The sequence below is a fragment of the Chamaea fasciata genome, unplaced genomic scaffold (genome assembly GCF_029207755.1).
Source record: "Chamaea fasciata isolate MVZ Bird 193981 ecotype frontalis unplaced genomic scaffold, bChaFas1.0.hap1 SCAF_2, whole genome shotgun sequence".
In the NCBI taxonomy this organism is placed as follows: Eukaryota; Metazoa; Chordata; class Aves; order Passeriformes; family Sylviidae; genus Chamaea; species Chamaea fasciata.
Window position 1 is genome coordinate 107,598,535 of NW_027094087.1, and position 16,653 is coordinate 107,615,187.

Below are 16,653 nucleotides of genomic sequence, written 5' to 3' on the forward strand. Positions count from 1 at the left end.
ATTCCAGTTAATTATTGCCATACAAAGCAAATCATAGAATGAACAACATCTAAATACAGCTTGAATATATGAATCAACTATCTTGTTGTAATTAAAACAAAGCAAACTTGATGTACAGGTCACCAAGAGCAACTGTATTAGAAAATTAGCATTACAATTAATCTGATTAAAAAATTCAAGATTAACTTTAAAAGAGAGGTATGATTATTTTTTAATAAAGATTGCGGTATAGAAATTATTTTTTTCAAAGAAGACCTTTTGTAATTCCACAGATCACAGAAACATTAGATCATCATGATGTCAGGTCTACTGATGGGGAAAGAAAACTGAAGACTAAGAACAAACATTGGTCTACTGATGGGGAAAGAAAACTGAAGACTAAGAACAAACATTAGTCTTTCACTGTCTAAGCCAGATGCTTCTGTCTCTGTCACCTGAACAACTCCCTGGGATAAGTTCATGTTCAACAGCTAGAAAAATTACTGTTTTGACTATACAATTACACAATGCAGTTTCTCCTGTTTCTCAGACTTTCACAATCTACTAGGCTTTAGTTACAATATTTAAGCTCTATAAATAATTTCTGATTAAGCTGCATCACAGGTAAGTTTGATTATTCTTCTCCATTATTTTGTGAACAGCACACTGGATTAGCATTCTTACAAATAATAGCTCACAATAATGGAATACTAAACTGTGCTGTCTGGCACTAGAATTACTCTCAGTAAGACAAGCAGTTTGCATCTCTCAATTGCTCTTTTTGTACATATCAGAATCTCAGCTTGCACTTTCCACTAGAATAACGCATCCTGCATTCATGAGATGTAACAGGAATCTTTATACCACAGATGTAATACACACCTACACTTCAAAAGTTTATATAATCAGTTATTTCCTGGTCAAAAAGGGTGGGTTGCACAGCTAGTAATTCACAGCATTTCTGATTCACACAGTCTGGCCTAAGATAAGCACACAGGGTAGATGGAGTGAGGGGAAAATATAAAGGGTTAACATTTTAGCATGAAAATTGCATTACTAATAATGTAAAAGTTCACTTTGTCTTCAGCTGTTCCTGGAATGATGAGTCGATGAACAAAGCAATTCAAAACTGAGTTGCACCAACAATTTATCAAGCTACCTCTGGACTGAAGTTCTACCATCCATCATGTCAGTCCCTCTTCCTAATTTACATTGCAATCTCTGTCATCATCCATGTCGTTAATAAAGGTCTGGAATAATAGGGGCCTCAAAGCTGACCCCCAGGGTGCAGCAATCGTTACCAGCCAGCAGCTGAATGTCAAGATGCTGATCACTATCATTTGAGACCAACAGTTCAGCCAAGTTTCCAATCCACTCAGCAGTCTGTTCATCAAGCCTAGACTTCCTTAGCTTCCAAACAAGAATGTTACAGGATACAGTGACAAAGTCTTACTAAATCATAGTATATTACATTCACTGCTCCTCCTTTATTTGCATAATCACTCATTTCCATACAGAAGGCAATCACATTTGTCAATCATGATTTGCACTTAGGAAATCCATTTGACTACTCCTGATTACCTTCTTGACCTTCATGGGTTTGAATATGGACTGCAAGAGAATGTGCAAATCGTGGGCTACACACACTGCAAAAAGTAAGTGTCCAATGACCCTACCAGGTGTTCAGGTGAGGCTGATAATCCTCCTTCAGTCTTCCTTCTAGCACTCTTCAAAGGAGGAAACAACAAAGCCTTTTCGACAGAAAAATCTCCTTATCAACATGAATTTTCACAGAAAGGAACAGTCTCACAATCATATTGGCCAACTGTTCTATTACCTTGTGAATCTCATCTGGATTTGTGGATTTGAAAACCTCCAGCTGCTCTAAGTCCTCAGCCTGTGGCTGCCCATTTCCCTCTGAAAACAGGAAGTTCACCTACCACAGCATTCATCCAGCTGGTGAGGCTCTTGCCATTCACACTGCACTGCTAGAGAGAAACCTCAATGATTCCTGACTGCCTCAGAGCAATGTTGCAGCTTCCACCCCCACAGCTTCCATTCGGATTACAGAAGTAATGACTGCACCATCAGAATGACTGCCCAAGAGCAGCTCCTGTGGTGTGCAGTCAACATTTATGCTTCCTTTTCTACTGTGAGAAGCGCTTTGGAGCCTTGTGTGTGTGCACTGAAGGCCACCTGCTGCAGCACTGCCGTGTGTCCATGTGCAGAGCCAGTCTGCAGTGCTCCCTGTCACTTAAGGACACCTCAATGCCAAGGTAAGTAGGAAGCTGGACAAGACTTTGTTTCTCTCAATTCCAGGATCCCCTCTCTCTGGCAAGTACCCTGCTCAGCAGCTGAACTCTGGCAATGTCCCCAGGATCCTGGCCATGATTCACTTGGCCTGTAAGCACGGAATATTTTGCATGCCGTTCCTTCTTTCAATGTTTCCCAGAAGAGAACATCAACTGAAATTCACAAGAGATCTGTGAATTTACAAATAGTACTTTGTTTTGTGACAGTCATGAATGAAAATATTTCAGCAGTTAAACAGGGGAAACTGCACTGAAGTCTGACAAAAAAAAACTGGTGAGCAAAAGTAAAAAGTGTTTAGTCATGAGACCAAGATGCTCTTGACCTTTTAGGTAAATGTATTTCCAAGATCCTCCAGTATGAACTGCGTATGTGGACAAAGCTGTATTTCTTTATTTCTAATTCATATTCAGAAGGTAGGACTAAAAAGTGTGAGTTTAATGCAACAAATAAACATGAATATATCGTTTTTAAAAATCACATTTCTTCACTTATTCAATGTGTCACAATCCCTAAATCACAGCACAAGTGTGTAAACAAGGCTTGAGACTTAGCTTTGGACAGGCTTGATTTTGCTATGCTCTTATGGTTTTGTTGCTATTTCTCTTATATTTATTTATGAAGATAAAACTAGAAGGTTTGTCTTCAATTTATTATTTGTAGATGCTGGGACATGCTTTGGCACCTGTTTTCTGATGCTAATATATGCTGATGTAGAACATGTTATGTTCGAGTAGGGGGAGATTCAGAGAACCTTTCAAAGCCTTCTGATGCACTCAAAGTGAAATTTCCTCTTCCACTGAGTAAATTTTAGTCATCAATGAGAATGTGGGACTTAGAACCTGAGTTCCCTTTTCACAGTACTTGTGAAATCCTAGTATGGACAGTTACTTGTCGATATCTGGTAATTCTGAATCTCATATTATCCTTTAAAGCATGTTTGAAAATATTGATGAAATATATTTGCTTAGAAGGTCGTCACAAAAAAACCCCAAAAAAATCTCAAAGAAAACCTTAGAAATGTTTTGCCCTTGCTGTCTTACTAACTGCTTTAGTTACCCGGAATCTGACCAAATAATATTAAATATTTGAAGGTAATTGAGGAACAAAAGCAAAGGAAAGCATTAGCTATGTGGCTTAGGCACAGCTACCAAAACACATCCCAGGAGTCTCCAGTTACCAAAATGCTACAGTGCAGTACACAGCCAGCGAGCAGCTGCACATCCACATGGGGCTGCATGACCTAAGAAGTCTTCTGTGAACACTTGGTACAGGTTTGTGTTGTTTCCTTTCTCCCACAGCACATTCTACAGAGTTTTCAGGGTGGATGTGGAAAATACACAAGAAATCTACTGCCTAAAAATGGGATGAGGAAAATTTAATCACACCCCTTTCACACTTTTAATGGAACCCAAGGAACTTAAATTCCTACTCCCACTCCAAAAAAAAAAAAAAAAAAAAAAAAAAATCCAAACCCCTGTACCTGCCATCTTGATGTCTACCACCACATTTTCAGTAGTTGGATTTTCGAAGGATACGAGGATAGAGGAGTACTCGCCAATGCAGGCACTGATGGTGGTTGTTTCCATCTGCTCAGGAGGAACTCCAGATCCTGTCAGGTAAAATATCTTCTCTCCAAACTGTGAATGAAATGGGCCATTTTTTATTAGTTGATGAGTCAGAGCTGTACATTTTAAAGTATTAAGACTCCTTCTTTTTTCCACTGTTCTGTGTCTCTGCTATAAGTGAACTTTATTTTTGCTTTCTTTTTTCTTTCTTCAAGCTGTTGTTACTCTAAATATTCCTATCTGAAAATCAATAGTTTCATTTTGGGAGATGTTCACATCTCCTTTTTGTCTTTAATTTCTGTCCTACTTCAAGCACATAGCATTTAACTTCCATCCAGTTACTCAGAGCTTTCAGTGTAGGAAATGGAAAGATGTAGGTGGTTGCAAAAGCAAAACTCAAAGCATATATATTAAAACCTGAAAGCAGAAGTGAGAAGTTCTCTCCAGAAGACAAAGGAAGAAAGAAAATAATTCTTTGATGGGACAGCAGTAGAATCACACAAAAAGCTAAAAGTGCTACTCCAAAGATAATAATGAACATTAACCTTTAGACACAAAAAAATCAAGGATATTGGAAAGAAATAGTAGATCTAAGATTTCCGTGGACCATCAGGTTTCAAAGATAAGGACATTGTGTCCTCTTGAACTGACCTTGGATATATAGTATTCATATTGGGATTGCCGTCTTCTTGTTTTTATCCTTAATAAATATTTAAGAGAGATTCTGAAAATAAATGGTGTGCCAACATCACCTGCAAATAACCTGTCTGTTCAACATACTTTTTCAGGAATAAAAAAATTGCCACGTGACTTCCTTCAGTATTTGTTTTCTTCATATAAAAGAATATTTGCTTTTTTAGTATTACTTAAAACACTACTGAAAACTGCTGGTAGCACTCAACTGGAATAAGTCAAAGGTCAGCAGTCTTTTAGGATATCTGAAACTCAAAAAAAAAATACAGCGAGAAAATTGCACAGAAAGCAAAGGCTTCATTTAACCACATCTTGCATGACAAAATATTACCATTTACATTGTACTATCAGTTTTTATTTTTTATTCCAGCTGTAATTTAAAAAGACCTAATAGGTCACGATGATGACTCATGTCTCTTTATTTACTTCTTTCTTGTTCAACTTTAGGAAATTCCACAGAGAAAAAAGAAGTCAACAATTCTAATGTGTTCAAAGTAAAAAAAAACATTTTGAAAAAAAATGAAATGAAGAATTAACTTTTTCAAGTGTGTGACCTAAAATTCAGATTTGATAAAAAATGAAACAATTTAATTTTGGGGGGATTGGGAAAAAACATCAAGAAATTTAATTTCAGAGGTGATGCTCCTAAGAAGTGCCTGTCTTCTAGCATGAAAACCAGCAGAACTCATTACTGAGAAGGCTAAAATTATTCATTACCTATTCTAGCTCCAAGGCCATTATGTCACATTTTAATACTGTAAACAGAATAATATTTGTGTAAAACTAAGGATAAAATAAATTCCAAGATTTGAACATCATCATGTTTGCTCTTTCATCATGTACCCAGTCACTAAACTTCACCCTGACCCACAGGTTGAACCTCTTACTTCCTTGCCTACCATAAATGGTATCTAAGCTGAATCCCAAGTGTTGTGGGCACAAGCACGTTGTCATACCTTTGGGCATTTGAACATTATTGTTGCCTTGTGATTGCATCTTCCAAGGGCAGAGGGACAGAATCTCACCGGCAGCTGAGTGGTGGAATGAGGAGGAAGAGTCAGCTGTACAAACACAAGAAAGAAGCCAAAGAAAGGAGAGTTAAGGGAGAGGAAATCAATTTTTTTTGAGTCAGTTTCTGTTTTGTGCTTTGTACCAACAGTGTTGATGTGTACGTGATTAATGTGTTCCACCAGATGCATTTTCCTCTCTCAGCCAGCACAGGCTGTGAAGGCAGCGAGTTATTGCAGCAAACAATCCCAGTGGCATTCCCTGCATGTCCACTGCCCAGCAGCTCCAGGGCTGGGGTTAGAACTGCTCCAAAGACACAGCGAGCAGCTCCCAAACACCATCCCAACAGCACGCCCCTGTCTGATTGTACTGATGACACTGAAGGGTTATCACAGTGACCCCCACAGACACAAACGGGCTTACAAAGGAAATACATGCCAGGTTTTAATAAACCAGTGCTTTGTCTCTCTTCTCCTTACCTTTAGCAAAACCAACACTGTAAATAATGCTGTGAGTTTTCACCTCAAGTATTCTACTTGAGACTCAATTGTGCAGGCAAAAGAAAAGCAGCTGACTACAATGGATTAATTGCTGTTTTCAAGAACCAGAGAGGCAGTAAACGAATTAAATTATGAAGAATAAAAATGCCAATGAATTTAGAGACTGATCAGCCAGAATCACTGAATACACAATTACTATGACTATGTCTTTAATAAAAAACAGGTATTAGATTTTTAATATTATATATGTCTATATAATGTTTGCATGTAAGAAGAGATAAAAAGGTAACTGATTGATATTATGAGCAGTTAGCCTGTGTTTCATAAAATGAATATAGTTTGCAACAAATGAAGGTCAAAACAACACCCTACAACAGCTGGGACTGACAAAATGCACATATAACTACCGACTCCTATTGTTCCACCACGACTGAAACAGAAACTCCAGGAGAAGTCACGGTTCAAATGCGTGCCATCTTTTAAGCTCCATGGCCTTCATTGGCCCACCCCCAAGGTGGGCCTTCCAGTCAGTTGGACAATCAGTGCTGCCCCAGTGTGTGATTGATGGATAACTCTGCCAATCAGAGGCTGGGTTAGCACCACTCAGTGTATGATTGATTGATTGATTGATTGACAGTTCAGCCAGGCTAGAGGGTCACTGTCTCCCCACAAAGCAAGGCCTGGCCTGGCCCCAAGCACATACACACAGCGGTGTTGTCTTGGGACATTGATCTCATCCTATCTCTGACAAAGCCTTTGCTGCTTTTCCTCACTGCCCCATGGCTATCCCTGCCCTCCCAAGAGCTGGGCCCATGCCGGAACCATGGTGTTCCTGGTCTTGGATTCATCCCCTGGGTGTATCAATAGGGTAGAGTTACTTGGAATAAAACATAGATCCTTCCAAACTGTGTTAAAATGATAATATATAAAAGCAAATCTTTAATTGAAAGGCCTTCAGGGTGCCCAATATGGCATTATGCATATATGGTAATACAGTAGTTCTACAATGTTTCTAAAGTTAATTGATTAGTATAGCTATCAAATATTGTCCAATTAGAAGAGCAGTTGGTTAGGTAACTTTATCCCAGGTACTGCCCCACTGAAATTAGTCCAAGTGCTTCTTTGCCCCGTTTCTTTTGCGTCTTCTCAGATTCTGGTTGGAAAACAAAATGTCTTTGTTGTAGGTTCTCTTCTTGAAAATAAGACTAAACAGTATTTCAGGAATGTGTTAGAAGGCTAGCTTATTGTTCTAAAATGTAGGGAAAAAAGATGCTACAACCATGTATTAGCAGTCTACAAAGCCACAAATATTTGAAAAAATATAAAAAGCTAAAAATCTAGTCATCAGTACTAGTTCATAGAGGGATGGGGATGTTGATGTGCCCTGAACAGTGGGAGGTAGGTCGTGCAGAAGAGAGGACAGAGCTCAGGTGTGCTCAACTAATACACAAAACTTGAAATGTTATTTTCTTTTTCTAGGGAGAAAATTTTAAAATAATTCATCAGACTACTGCCTTAACAGTTAATTAAACTTTCATTTGCAGTCCAGTTCCTATCCCCTAGTGAGACCCTTTTATCAAATGAAGACCTACAAATAGAGAAAGAACTATAGTAGAAAACGCCCCCTCCCAAATACTTTTGAATAAAATGAAAAAGTAAGTAAAGAGAGGATGGCATAGAATAAGAATACATAATTAAATTAACACTAAGATTTTTAAACATTGAGTAATTTCAGTAAGATATGCACATTATTCAGAAGAATAACTCTTCCACAGAGATGCAAACAGACAGGACTTTGATTTCCAATAAGTATAACTTGACATATTATCATTACCCAGAAAATGCACTGCCACAATGAATCAAAATAATCAGTATGGAGATATGATAATACAGCAGACTGCCTGCTCTGAAAGCAGAAAGGAATGTTAATTTTTAAAGTATAAATTTGGTTTTAAAAATTCATTTTGTATTATATAGTATGATGTTATATGAATCCAAAAAGTAATTTGTTTTGAAATAAACTGGGGAAAAAAAACCCTACATACTTTCTACTTAAATTTTTAAAAATGCTTTTAAAACTAGAATTGAGAAATGATGCTAAACTATATGTTTTAATAAGGTCATAGAATCATTCAATTATTCAATTAAATATGCTGATGTCAACACATCACCTGCCTTCCATTTTTTTACATAAACAAGTGGCTTCCACAATACTCAAGTGAAAAGGAACTGATTATCATTGCCCTTCATGAGATGTCAGATATAACAGTTCAAATACAGAAACTGAGTTTGAAGTTAGCTACAAATACATTATTCCTGTTACAAAAATGAAGAAAGGAGGAGAATTTTTCATTAAATCTAAAAGCTTGCTCTCTACTCTGTACAAAACAATACTCATGGTCATTAAGAAAACCCTTAAAGCTTGCACACAGAGATTGCACTCCTCTCTGCCAGCCCTTTTCTATTAAGTTATTTGTTCTCAATAAAAATTGTGTTTCAAAGACAATCAGGAAAGAACAAGGCTTAATGGAAAAGTTTTAGGCTAGTTATAAGCCAGGAGAATAGCAAACTGAAGACTTACAGTGGAAGTATTGGCCACAGAGATGATCCTGTTTGTAAGACCTTTCTGCACATTGTATATATATGTGTATATTATCAATATAACATACATATATGTGAAATACAGCAATGTATTTATATAGATGAAAAGCGGTAAATTGGGGAACATATTACCCATGACTGAAAATTTTCAGCTGTTAAATGCTGAAACTGAATCCTTTTTTGCTAAAGACAAAGAAAGCTACAATCAGGACAGAAGCACAAAACTCAACATCCCAATGACTTTTTGCCCAGACACCCCTAATACCCAACATGCTAGTGAAAAACAAGTTGGAATTTTACAGTAAACTTATGTAAATTCATTTTCATTCTGGCTTTTAGATAATTTGGCAGCATTTATAAAGTTATTAAGTTAGTTTAAAGCTGGCAAGAAGAGAAACAAAAAATAGGTATAGCTTGTTAAAAAAAAAAAAAAAAAGGAAAAAAAGATATGAAAATCCAAATCCCATTAGAAGGAATCCTTGAAAGCTTTTATCAAATTTTTGAAAGAAAACCAAGATGTTATATTCCATTTAAACTGACTTAGGCTACAATTGCAAAGCCACTAGTAAGATATGCAGTCTTTTCTCATTTTTATCAGTTTACAAAGGGTAACAGAGCTGCTTCTAATTGACATGAAGCTGACAAAGGATTTAAAGCCTTTTAATTTCATGTAGACTTCATTATGCACCCTGAAGTTCAGGAATATTTGAGCCTATTCCAACTGGACCGCAGGAAAGTGCATTATTAATGATGTCCATACTTCAAGTTGAATCAGATCTGTAGAAAATAACCCCTTGTGATATTTCAGTAATGCCCTTTGTTCCAAACTGAAACTGGAACAAACAAACTTCCACACATATGGAAGTATGATAATAATATTGGAATTTTTTTTTAAATTCTTAAATATTAGTAAAAATTTTGTTTATTAATTTTAGGCAAATATCTTAAGGGAAGAAAAAAATTTCTTTGATATCACTGTTAAATCTGATTTATCTAACATAACCCAAGGACTGAAGAAATCGATTTGAGACATTTGCTGATTGACAGCCAAGTACATTCAGAAGACATACATCTTAGATGACATAAAAACAAATATGGAAATTTACATGAAATATAAAAGTGACTGACCTGACTCAACTAACTGTTTTCACATATACTGTATCTTCATTGGACAATCCCATCTCCAATCTACTGTTCTAATAATTTGCTCTTTTTTGTTGCCTTTCATCTAAGGGTTGCTCAAATCACAATCCTTCTGCTGACAAAGAAAGCATTATTTGCTTTAAAGAGAGCAGAAACTTGAATGATTAAGATGGGACACTTATTCCACTCATAGAAAGGCTTTGAAATGAGTATTAATATAAACCAATACCGGAAACATGGGGCATGGTTTATGAGCAGTAATCCTCTGGAAGTGGAATGCAGTGTGGAGGTACTAAGCCTAGGATGCAAAATATTCAGGAGAAAAAAGAACATCTGGAGTGCTGTGCCCAGTTCCGGGCTCCCCAGTCCAAGAAAGAGAAGAAATTACTGGAGAGGGTTCAGCAGAGGCCACAGAAGTGATTTGGAGTCTGGAGCATCTAATGGGGTGAGACAGCAGAAGCTGGGCCTGTTCAGTCTGGAGGAGAGACAGCTGAGAGGAGACCTCATCAATATATACAAGTATCTTAAGGGCAAATGCCATACTCTTTTCAGTGTTGCCCAGTGTCTTGGTTTAGATAGACAGGTATCTGCTAGGGAGGGTTGGAGTCTCTTTTAAAATGTAAGCCTTTTTCTCTTTTTTTCCAAATTATAATAAATTTGCAATTAAAAGGCTGTCAGGCAAAGATTTTGGGAATAGGTATAGCAGTTCTTTACTAGGGATATAAAAATACAGATGTTGTAGTACAGAAGAATAAGCAAACAAATAAACAAACAAGAAATCCTAGAAAACCCTGACAGAGTCAGAAATACAACCTGACACCCTGTTGGTCAGGGTGTTGGAAGCAGTCCAAAGTAAGCCCTCCTGGAGTGGCAGACGTGGTTCTGTTGGAGTAGAGATGGACCCGTTGAAGAAAAAGGGTCCAGTAACGGTGAGATGGGTCCGGTCTTCCTCCAGGGATCCGGTGGAAAAACTGGATGCCCAGTGGGACTGTGGCTCTTTTTTATCTAGGTTAAGATGGTTTGGCTCCTCCTCCCTGTGTGGAGCAGCTTACAATAGTGCACTGTAATGTGTAATGTCATTGATGAGCCCTTAATGGTCCATTAGCAGAAGACATTCCCATGGAAGTAGTGAAACAATGAAGAGAGATAAGTAGCACTCCACCATCTGATAAGTGACACTGACCCATTTGAGCAAAGATAAGCAATTTTGCTCCACCCAGATGGAATAGAATAATATGCTCTTTACAAAACCCATGACACCCAGTGACAGGAAATTGAATCTCAATATTAGAAAATCTTCTTTCCTGTGAAGGTGACGGAACACTGGAACAGGCTGCCGAGAGAAGCTGTGGAGACATTCAAAACCTGCCTGGACACAACAATCCTGTGCAACCTCCTCTGGGTGAACCTGCTTTAGCAAGGGGGTTGGATTAGATGGTCTCCACCCCAACCATTCTGTGATTCTGTGATATAAATGCCACCTCCTGATTTTGTCACCAAAACTGATGGAAATCACATAACCTCTCCAGACATGGATCAGTAATGGGAGAAATAGGTTCAAAAAGGGACAGCTACATGAATTAAATATTAAATAGTTGCATATAGCAACCAAAACTATCCTGTAACTGGAAGAACTACTGCAATTAACAAGGAACATTTCAGTATTCAATCCATAAATTATATAGAGGACTGAGGATTATAATAAAAAGGAAAGAGAAAATTACTGCAGTTAGTGTTGAATGTGTCTTCATACACAACGCAATGTAGCTATTGTTGATGTGTGAATCTCTGGTGATAAATTATGAGAGCAGAGGTATTTTTTTCTTGTTAATTTCCTGCACAAGATAATATGCACTCTGCAGCAGTTAAAAGTCACTATGGTTAAATCTAACCCACTTCTGTGCCAATGACCTGAACATAATGCATATAAAATACTCCCAGATAATTAATATAGTTTGCATCCATTATGTTTCTAAGCTCCTATTCAAATACCAATTCATTAAATGATTAGTAATAGCCCTTGTCTAGTTTTAACATAGTGTAAAAAGATGTGTTATTGTGCATGACAGAAAAGACAGACTAGAAAAAACTTCACGTTTTATACTTTTAATTTAATGGAATGCTATGTAGCAATACATAGGGAAGCTGAGTAAATGAGTTTGATCTCATTTAGCTGTTACTGTCAGAGCCCCTTTTAGGAATATTTGGTCTGGCTGCACTGCTCTATTTGAGGCTGGAAGCTGTTTAGTTTCTGAAAACTGAACCTATAATGACTATGTATCATTCCTCTATTTTCCCCGTATGGTCTTTTGTATGTTCTTAGCTTTATTTTATTACAATATTCCTCTCCTGTCTCTCTGACAATTAAACCATTTTGCAGGAATAGAATCATAAAATTGTGGAAGAGTTTGCGTTGCAAAGGACCAATCAGTTCTGGCGTCTTCCCTGGATTACCTTCTCCATGTCCAGAAAAGGCACCATTTCTTTCCTGTCAAGCAAGGATTTTTATTTTTTTTTATTTATTTTTTCATTTTTTTAATTTTTTTTTAATGTTAAATGTTCTGAATTCATATCCTAAGAGGCTGGGATGGAGGCACTCAATGCCACTCACTCATTCAGATGCAGAGTTTCCATGCATCTGCCCTCCCTTTTCTCATCCCCCCCATCGTGAAAGTCACATATTTCATAGAATTAACTTAATAATAGCAAAAAAATTGCTTATGGGACCTGTACTATTAACTAGCATTCACTGGTCAATACCTAATATTTTTCTAAACCCTGACCACATAGAACTCTAGCAAATCTCAATGAAAATATAAAAGCTGAGCCAATCTACACAATTCTTATTACCAGAAAGGACATAAGTGTTAGGCAACAAGATGGAAAGGCTTCTGTGTTGGAGAAGAAAAAAGTGGAGTACATAAGAACAAGAGGATTATGATTTGCTCTATAGAAATCATTCTCAAGGTAACTGTGAGTTTGGAGAATAAATCAATTCTAGGTATTTGCTTGAAACTTCTTCGCAGCTATATTAATCAAATTATTTTTCGCAGTCCTTGCAAGCTGCTTAAAACCGCCATGACCATGAGATATTGTATTCTTCCATTAAGTTTATCTACTAACCTAAATATTTACCTAGTTATCCTGTTGATTATTAGATACTTAAGTAACTTCTAACCAGCTGGTTTGTTTACAGCTTCTCCTTCTAACATCCCCTGAATTATTTACAACCTACGCTGCAGGCCTGCTCAAAACCATTCCACTAAGCATTCCAGGAAAAAAAAAAGTCTGTACTTCAGCTTGAGGTGCTTTTCAAGTTTAATTGTTTTCTTCCTCAGGCTACAAAATCTCTAAAATACGTACTTACAATGTCTAAAAGATTGTATATTCTGAACCCACAGTACAATACATAATTCAATTTGTTTTGAAAAGAAGACTCTCTTGCAGCTTTTTTGTGAAAGCACAGAAATCTTACTTACAAGTTGGTTTGGGTCAGTCTCAACTGCAAAATGGTTGGGATCACTGTTAACCATTTTTAGCACCAGAATTTCATGAGTAGGATTAGCAAGAGGTATGTGTGTGAGGGCCCACCTGGAAAAAATCATACACACAATGATGATTAGTTACAAAGTTTCTTCCACTACAAGTCATTATGCATAGGGTTTTTATTTTATTTCCTGAAAAATTATGGGTTTTTTTATTTTTAAAATAATAATTAAGTTTTATTGCATTAGCACTTCCCCACTAGTGTGGAAACATATTTAGTAACTTCAGCTATTATTAATAATCATTATTAATAACAATAAATCCTGAATTCATTCTATGTTTCATTTTGTTCATTTGTTGTGTTGTTTATAACAGCATAATCATAGAATCATTATGTTGCATATGTAGATTATATATTTTAATGAGAGTAGTGACCCTCCCAGGAGAAAGATTGGAGTATGCTGATTGCCTAAGTGCTATGCTATAAATCAGCTGGCCCTCTATGTTACAGATTTTCCTTCTTTATTTTCCAGTTAAATAATCTTCATGAGATACTTTCAATAGGGAGAAAAATTTAAAAATAATTCATAAGATTCCCAACATTTCCTCTATTCTGGTCAAAATACTAATTTTTTTGTTTTTAGCAAAATTATATGACCATAAATCATATTATTGTTGTAATACCAAGGGACACAGAGGAAAGATTCAAGGTGAATAAGTAAAAACAGTAAATAAGAAAAGTTTGAAAAATGAGATACATATATTGGTTTTGCTGTAATTTATCTCTTAATGGATATTCCCTCTAGTCAAAGCTGTGGCAGGTCAACTGCCAGATTGTTCCACATATTTATCATCTGGAAAAAAATTAGTCTGTTAATCATAGCTAAATCAGTAAGGAAAAAGAAAATATAAAAAGCAACATTCAGAAGATATTTCAGTCCAGATTTACAACTCTAACTTCAGACCCTAAAATCTGTTCAAAGGTGGACTTCTCCCAAACCATGCAGTGACATAAATCCCCCGGAGTGAGCAGCAGACTTGTTTCTGACTAACACTGTCAAAGCATTGTATCACTGAGATCTGAAAACCTGAGAGTAAAAAAATATTATGAAACTTTCACACAGGAACTTCAGACTCAAATTCCCATTTTTCAGATTTACCATCACTTTTTTTTTTTTTTTTTTTTTTTTTTTTTTTTTTTTTTTTTTTTGTCTGGTCTCTTTCATATGTAGTACTTTGTCAAAGGGAAAACTAACTTGGAGTATCTGAAATTTCAGTAAGGAATTACTCAACTTTTACAGGTTCTTCAAGTCATCAAAATCCAGCCAACCCCACACAGATTGGCTATTGTGGTTATGCTGGAAAAATTGTTGCACGTGGCAGCAAATTCCAGATCACTGTGAACATCATTCAACTGAGTCATCTTCAATGACTCCACTGTGGAGCCCATAACAGGATGGACAAGGAAAAATGGAAAAAAACAGGGAGAAGGTTTCTTTCCTTAGAGACATATGCTAAGGGATGTGTTAAATCTACCTTGACACAAACAAAAAGCAGATCTGACTGTGATAGGCCCAGAATTTTAGGGAATCTGAAGAAGGATTAAAGGATAAATTGTTAGAATGTTTTTCTTTTCTCTTTCAAGAATTGGTTAGAAATTGATTTTGAATTATCATTGGGTTCTTGGCTTCTAATCTGATTCCAGGTAATGTTTCAAGGACACAAATTCCTGAATTTTTCAAATCAACAGAAAAAAGAATACAGTGAGGACACAATGAAAAAAAATACTGTTATATTCATATGCTAATGCTTCTTCTGCATCCAAGGAAAAGGTGGTAGAATCAAAATTAATCTGTTAAAAAACTAAAAATCTTCACCAACCAGAAATGCTTCAAACATTTGATGACATTTACAGTTCACATCTCTGGGTACACAGCAAGGAAGTAAATCCATCCAAAAAACTCCCAAACTCGTATCTTTCTTACAAAATACACAGATGTCTACCTGCACTGCCTTTACATATTCAACATACATTAATGCAGCCAATTTACTGGACTGTCTCATCTTTTCAGGAGGCAGAGAAATTCCCAGTGATTGAACTGTAACCTCAATGCCATCATTGACTGCCATTGTCCAGCACTTTGCACTTCAAGAGGAGTGCTGATGACATTATGCTGACACTGCTGGACACCACCAAAAAGAGCCTGGCACCATCCTCTGGGAACACACTTTTGTGATATTTATATGTACTGATGAGATCCCCTCCCAGCCTTCTCTCCAGACTAAAGAGGCACAGCCCTAAGAGAGATGCTCCAGACCCCTCATCATTCCTGTGGCCTCCAGTGGACCCTCTCCAGTTGCTCCTTGTCTTTCTTGTACTGAAGAGCCCAGAACTGTCTAAAACTGGACATGGTGTTCCTCTGCATATTTACAAACACATAGGAACTACAGCATGCGTGTACTTGTAAAGGGAAAAGAAATCTCCTTTGAAAAAGTAAAACATGGGTTTTGAGGAGGTTGAGATAAGAGTTCTGACAGGAAGAGTTGTAGTTAATGGAGCTAATCTTTTCCAACATCCATTTTACTTGCAGTAGGAAAGGTTGACTTGCCATTTTCCACTAGACTGTTTGTGAACATAGTTTCCAGGCTGTGCGTGCCAGAGAAAATTATGAGCGCCAGAAAGTCTGAATAAAAAGGTTTTAATTCCTAACTCTTAATAGCAATAGGCTACATAGTAGAGAAAAATTATGGTTTTTACTCCAGAATTTTAAAATGAAAGCCAGGAAATAGCACAACATTTTTCTTTAGAACATAACAACAAAGGCATTGTCATATCTCCAGTCTGTGCATTATATTTGAACAGCAGAATATATTCACTCACAAAAATTCATTCAGATAAAATTCTGTTTTGTGCTCTCTAACAACATTACTGCTCAGTCTGCAATGTACATTAACTACAGATTTAGTCAAAGCTACACAGAAGAGGAATTTAGTATGCAGAAGAGCAGTGTGTCCACAGAAACTATTAGGAAGTGGAGGTAATATGTGGAAAAGCACTACTGAAATTTTGACACCCTTCAAAGTCTTATCCTCAAAGTTTTAGTTTATGTCTTGAAAGTCAGAACTGAACTGAACATTATGTTATCAAAATGAACGCTGAAATTTTGTTGAAAGATGGTAATAATTTGGTTAATTTCTCTAAAGTGTTCATTTTCTTAACACTTGCAGTGTTTCAACCATGTCTATCCCCAGGACATGCAGGACAGAAGTTGCATTATTTCACCATTTCTTGAGAGGTTAAAAGATATTGCTAGCTGGTATACAAGCATTTGTAAAGACGGGATTGTCTGTAAATTCATAGTTCA

At 36.7% G+C, this 16,653-nt stretch overlaps 1 protein-coding gene across 1 annotated transcript in view; it reads right to left on the minus strand.

The window, feature by feature from the left end:
• Nucleotides 1–16,653, minus strand: part of CFAP47 (cilia and flagella associated protein 47) — a 263,998-nt gene that overhangs the window by 63,814 nt on the left and 183,531 nt on the right. The window contains exons 54-56 of the mRNA XM_066176999.1: nt 13,282–13,393; nt 5,507–5,611; nt 3,773–3,929 (exon numbers count right to left, since the gene is read on the minus strand). Coding sequence (XP_066033096.1) covers nt 3,773–3,929; nt 5,507–5,611; nt 13,282–13,393 — 374 coding nt within the window. The remainder of the gene's footprint in view (nt 1–3,772; nt 3,930–5,506; nt 5,612–13,281; nt 13,394–16,653) is intronic.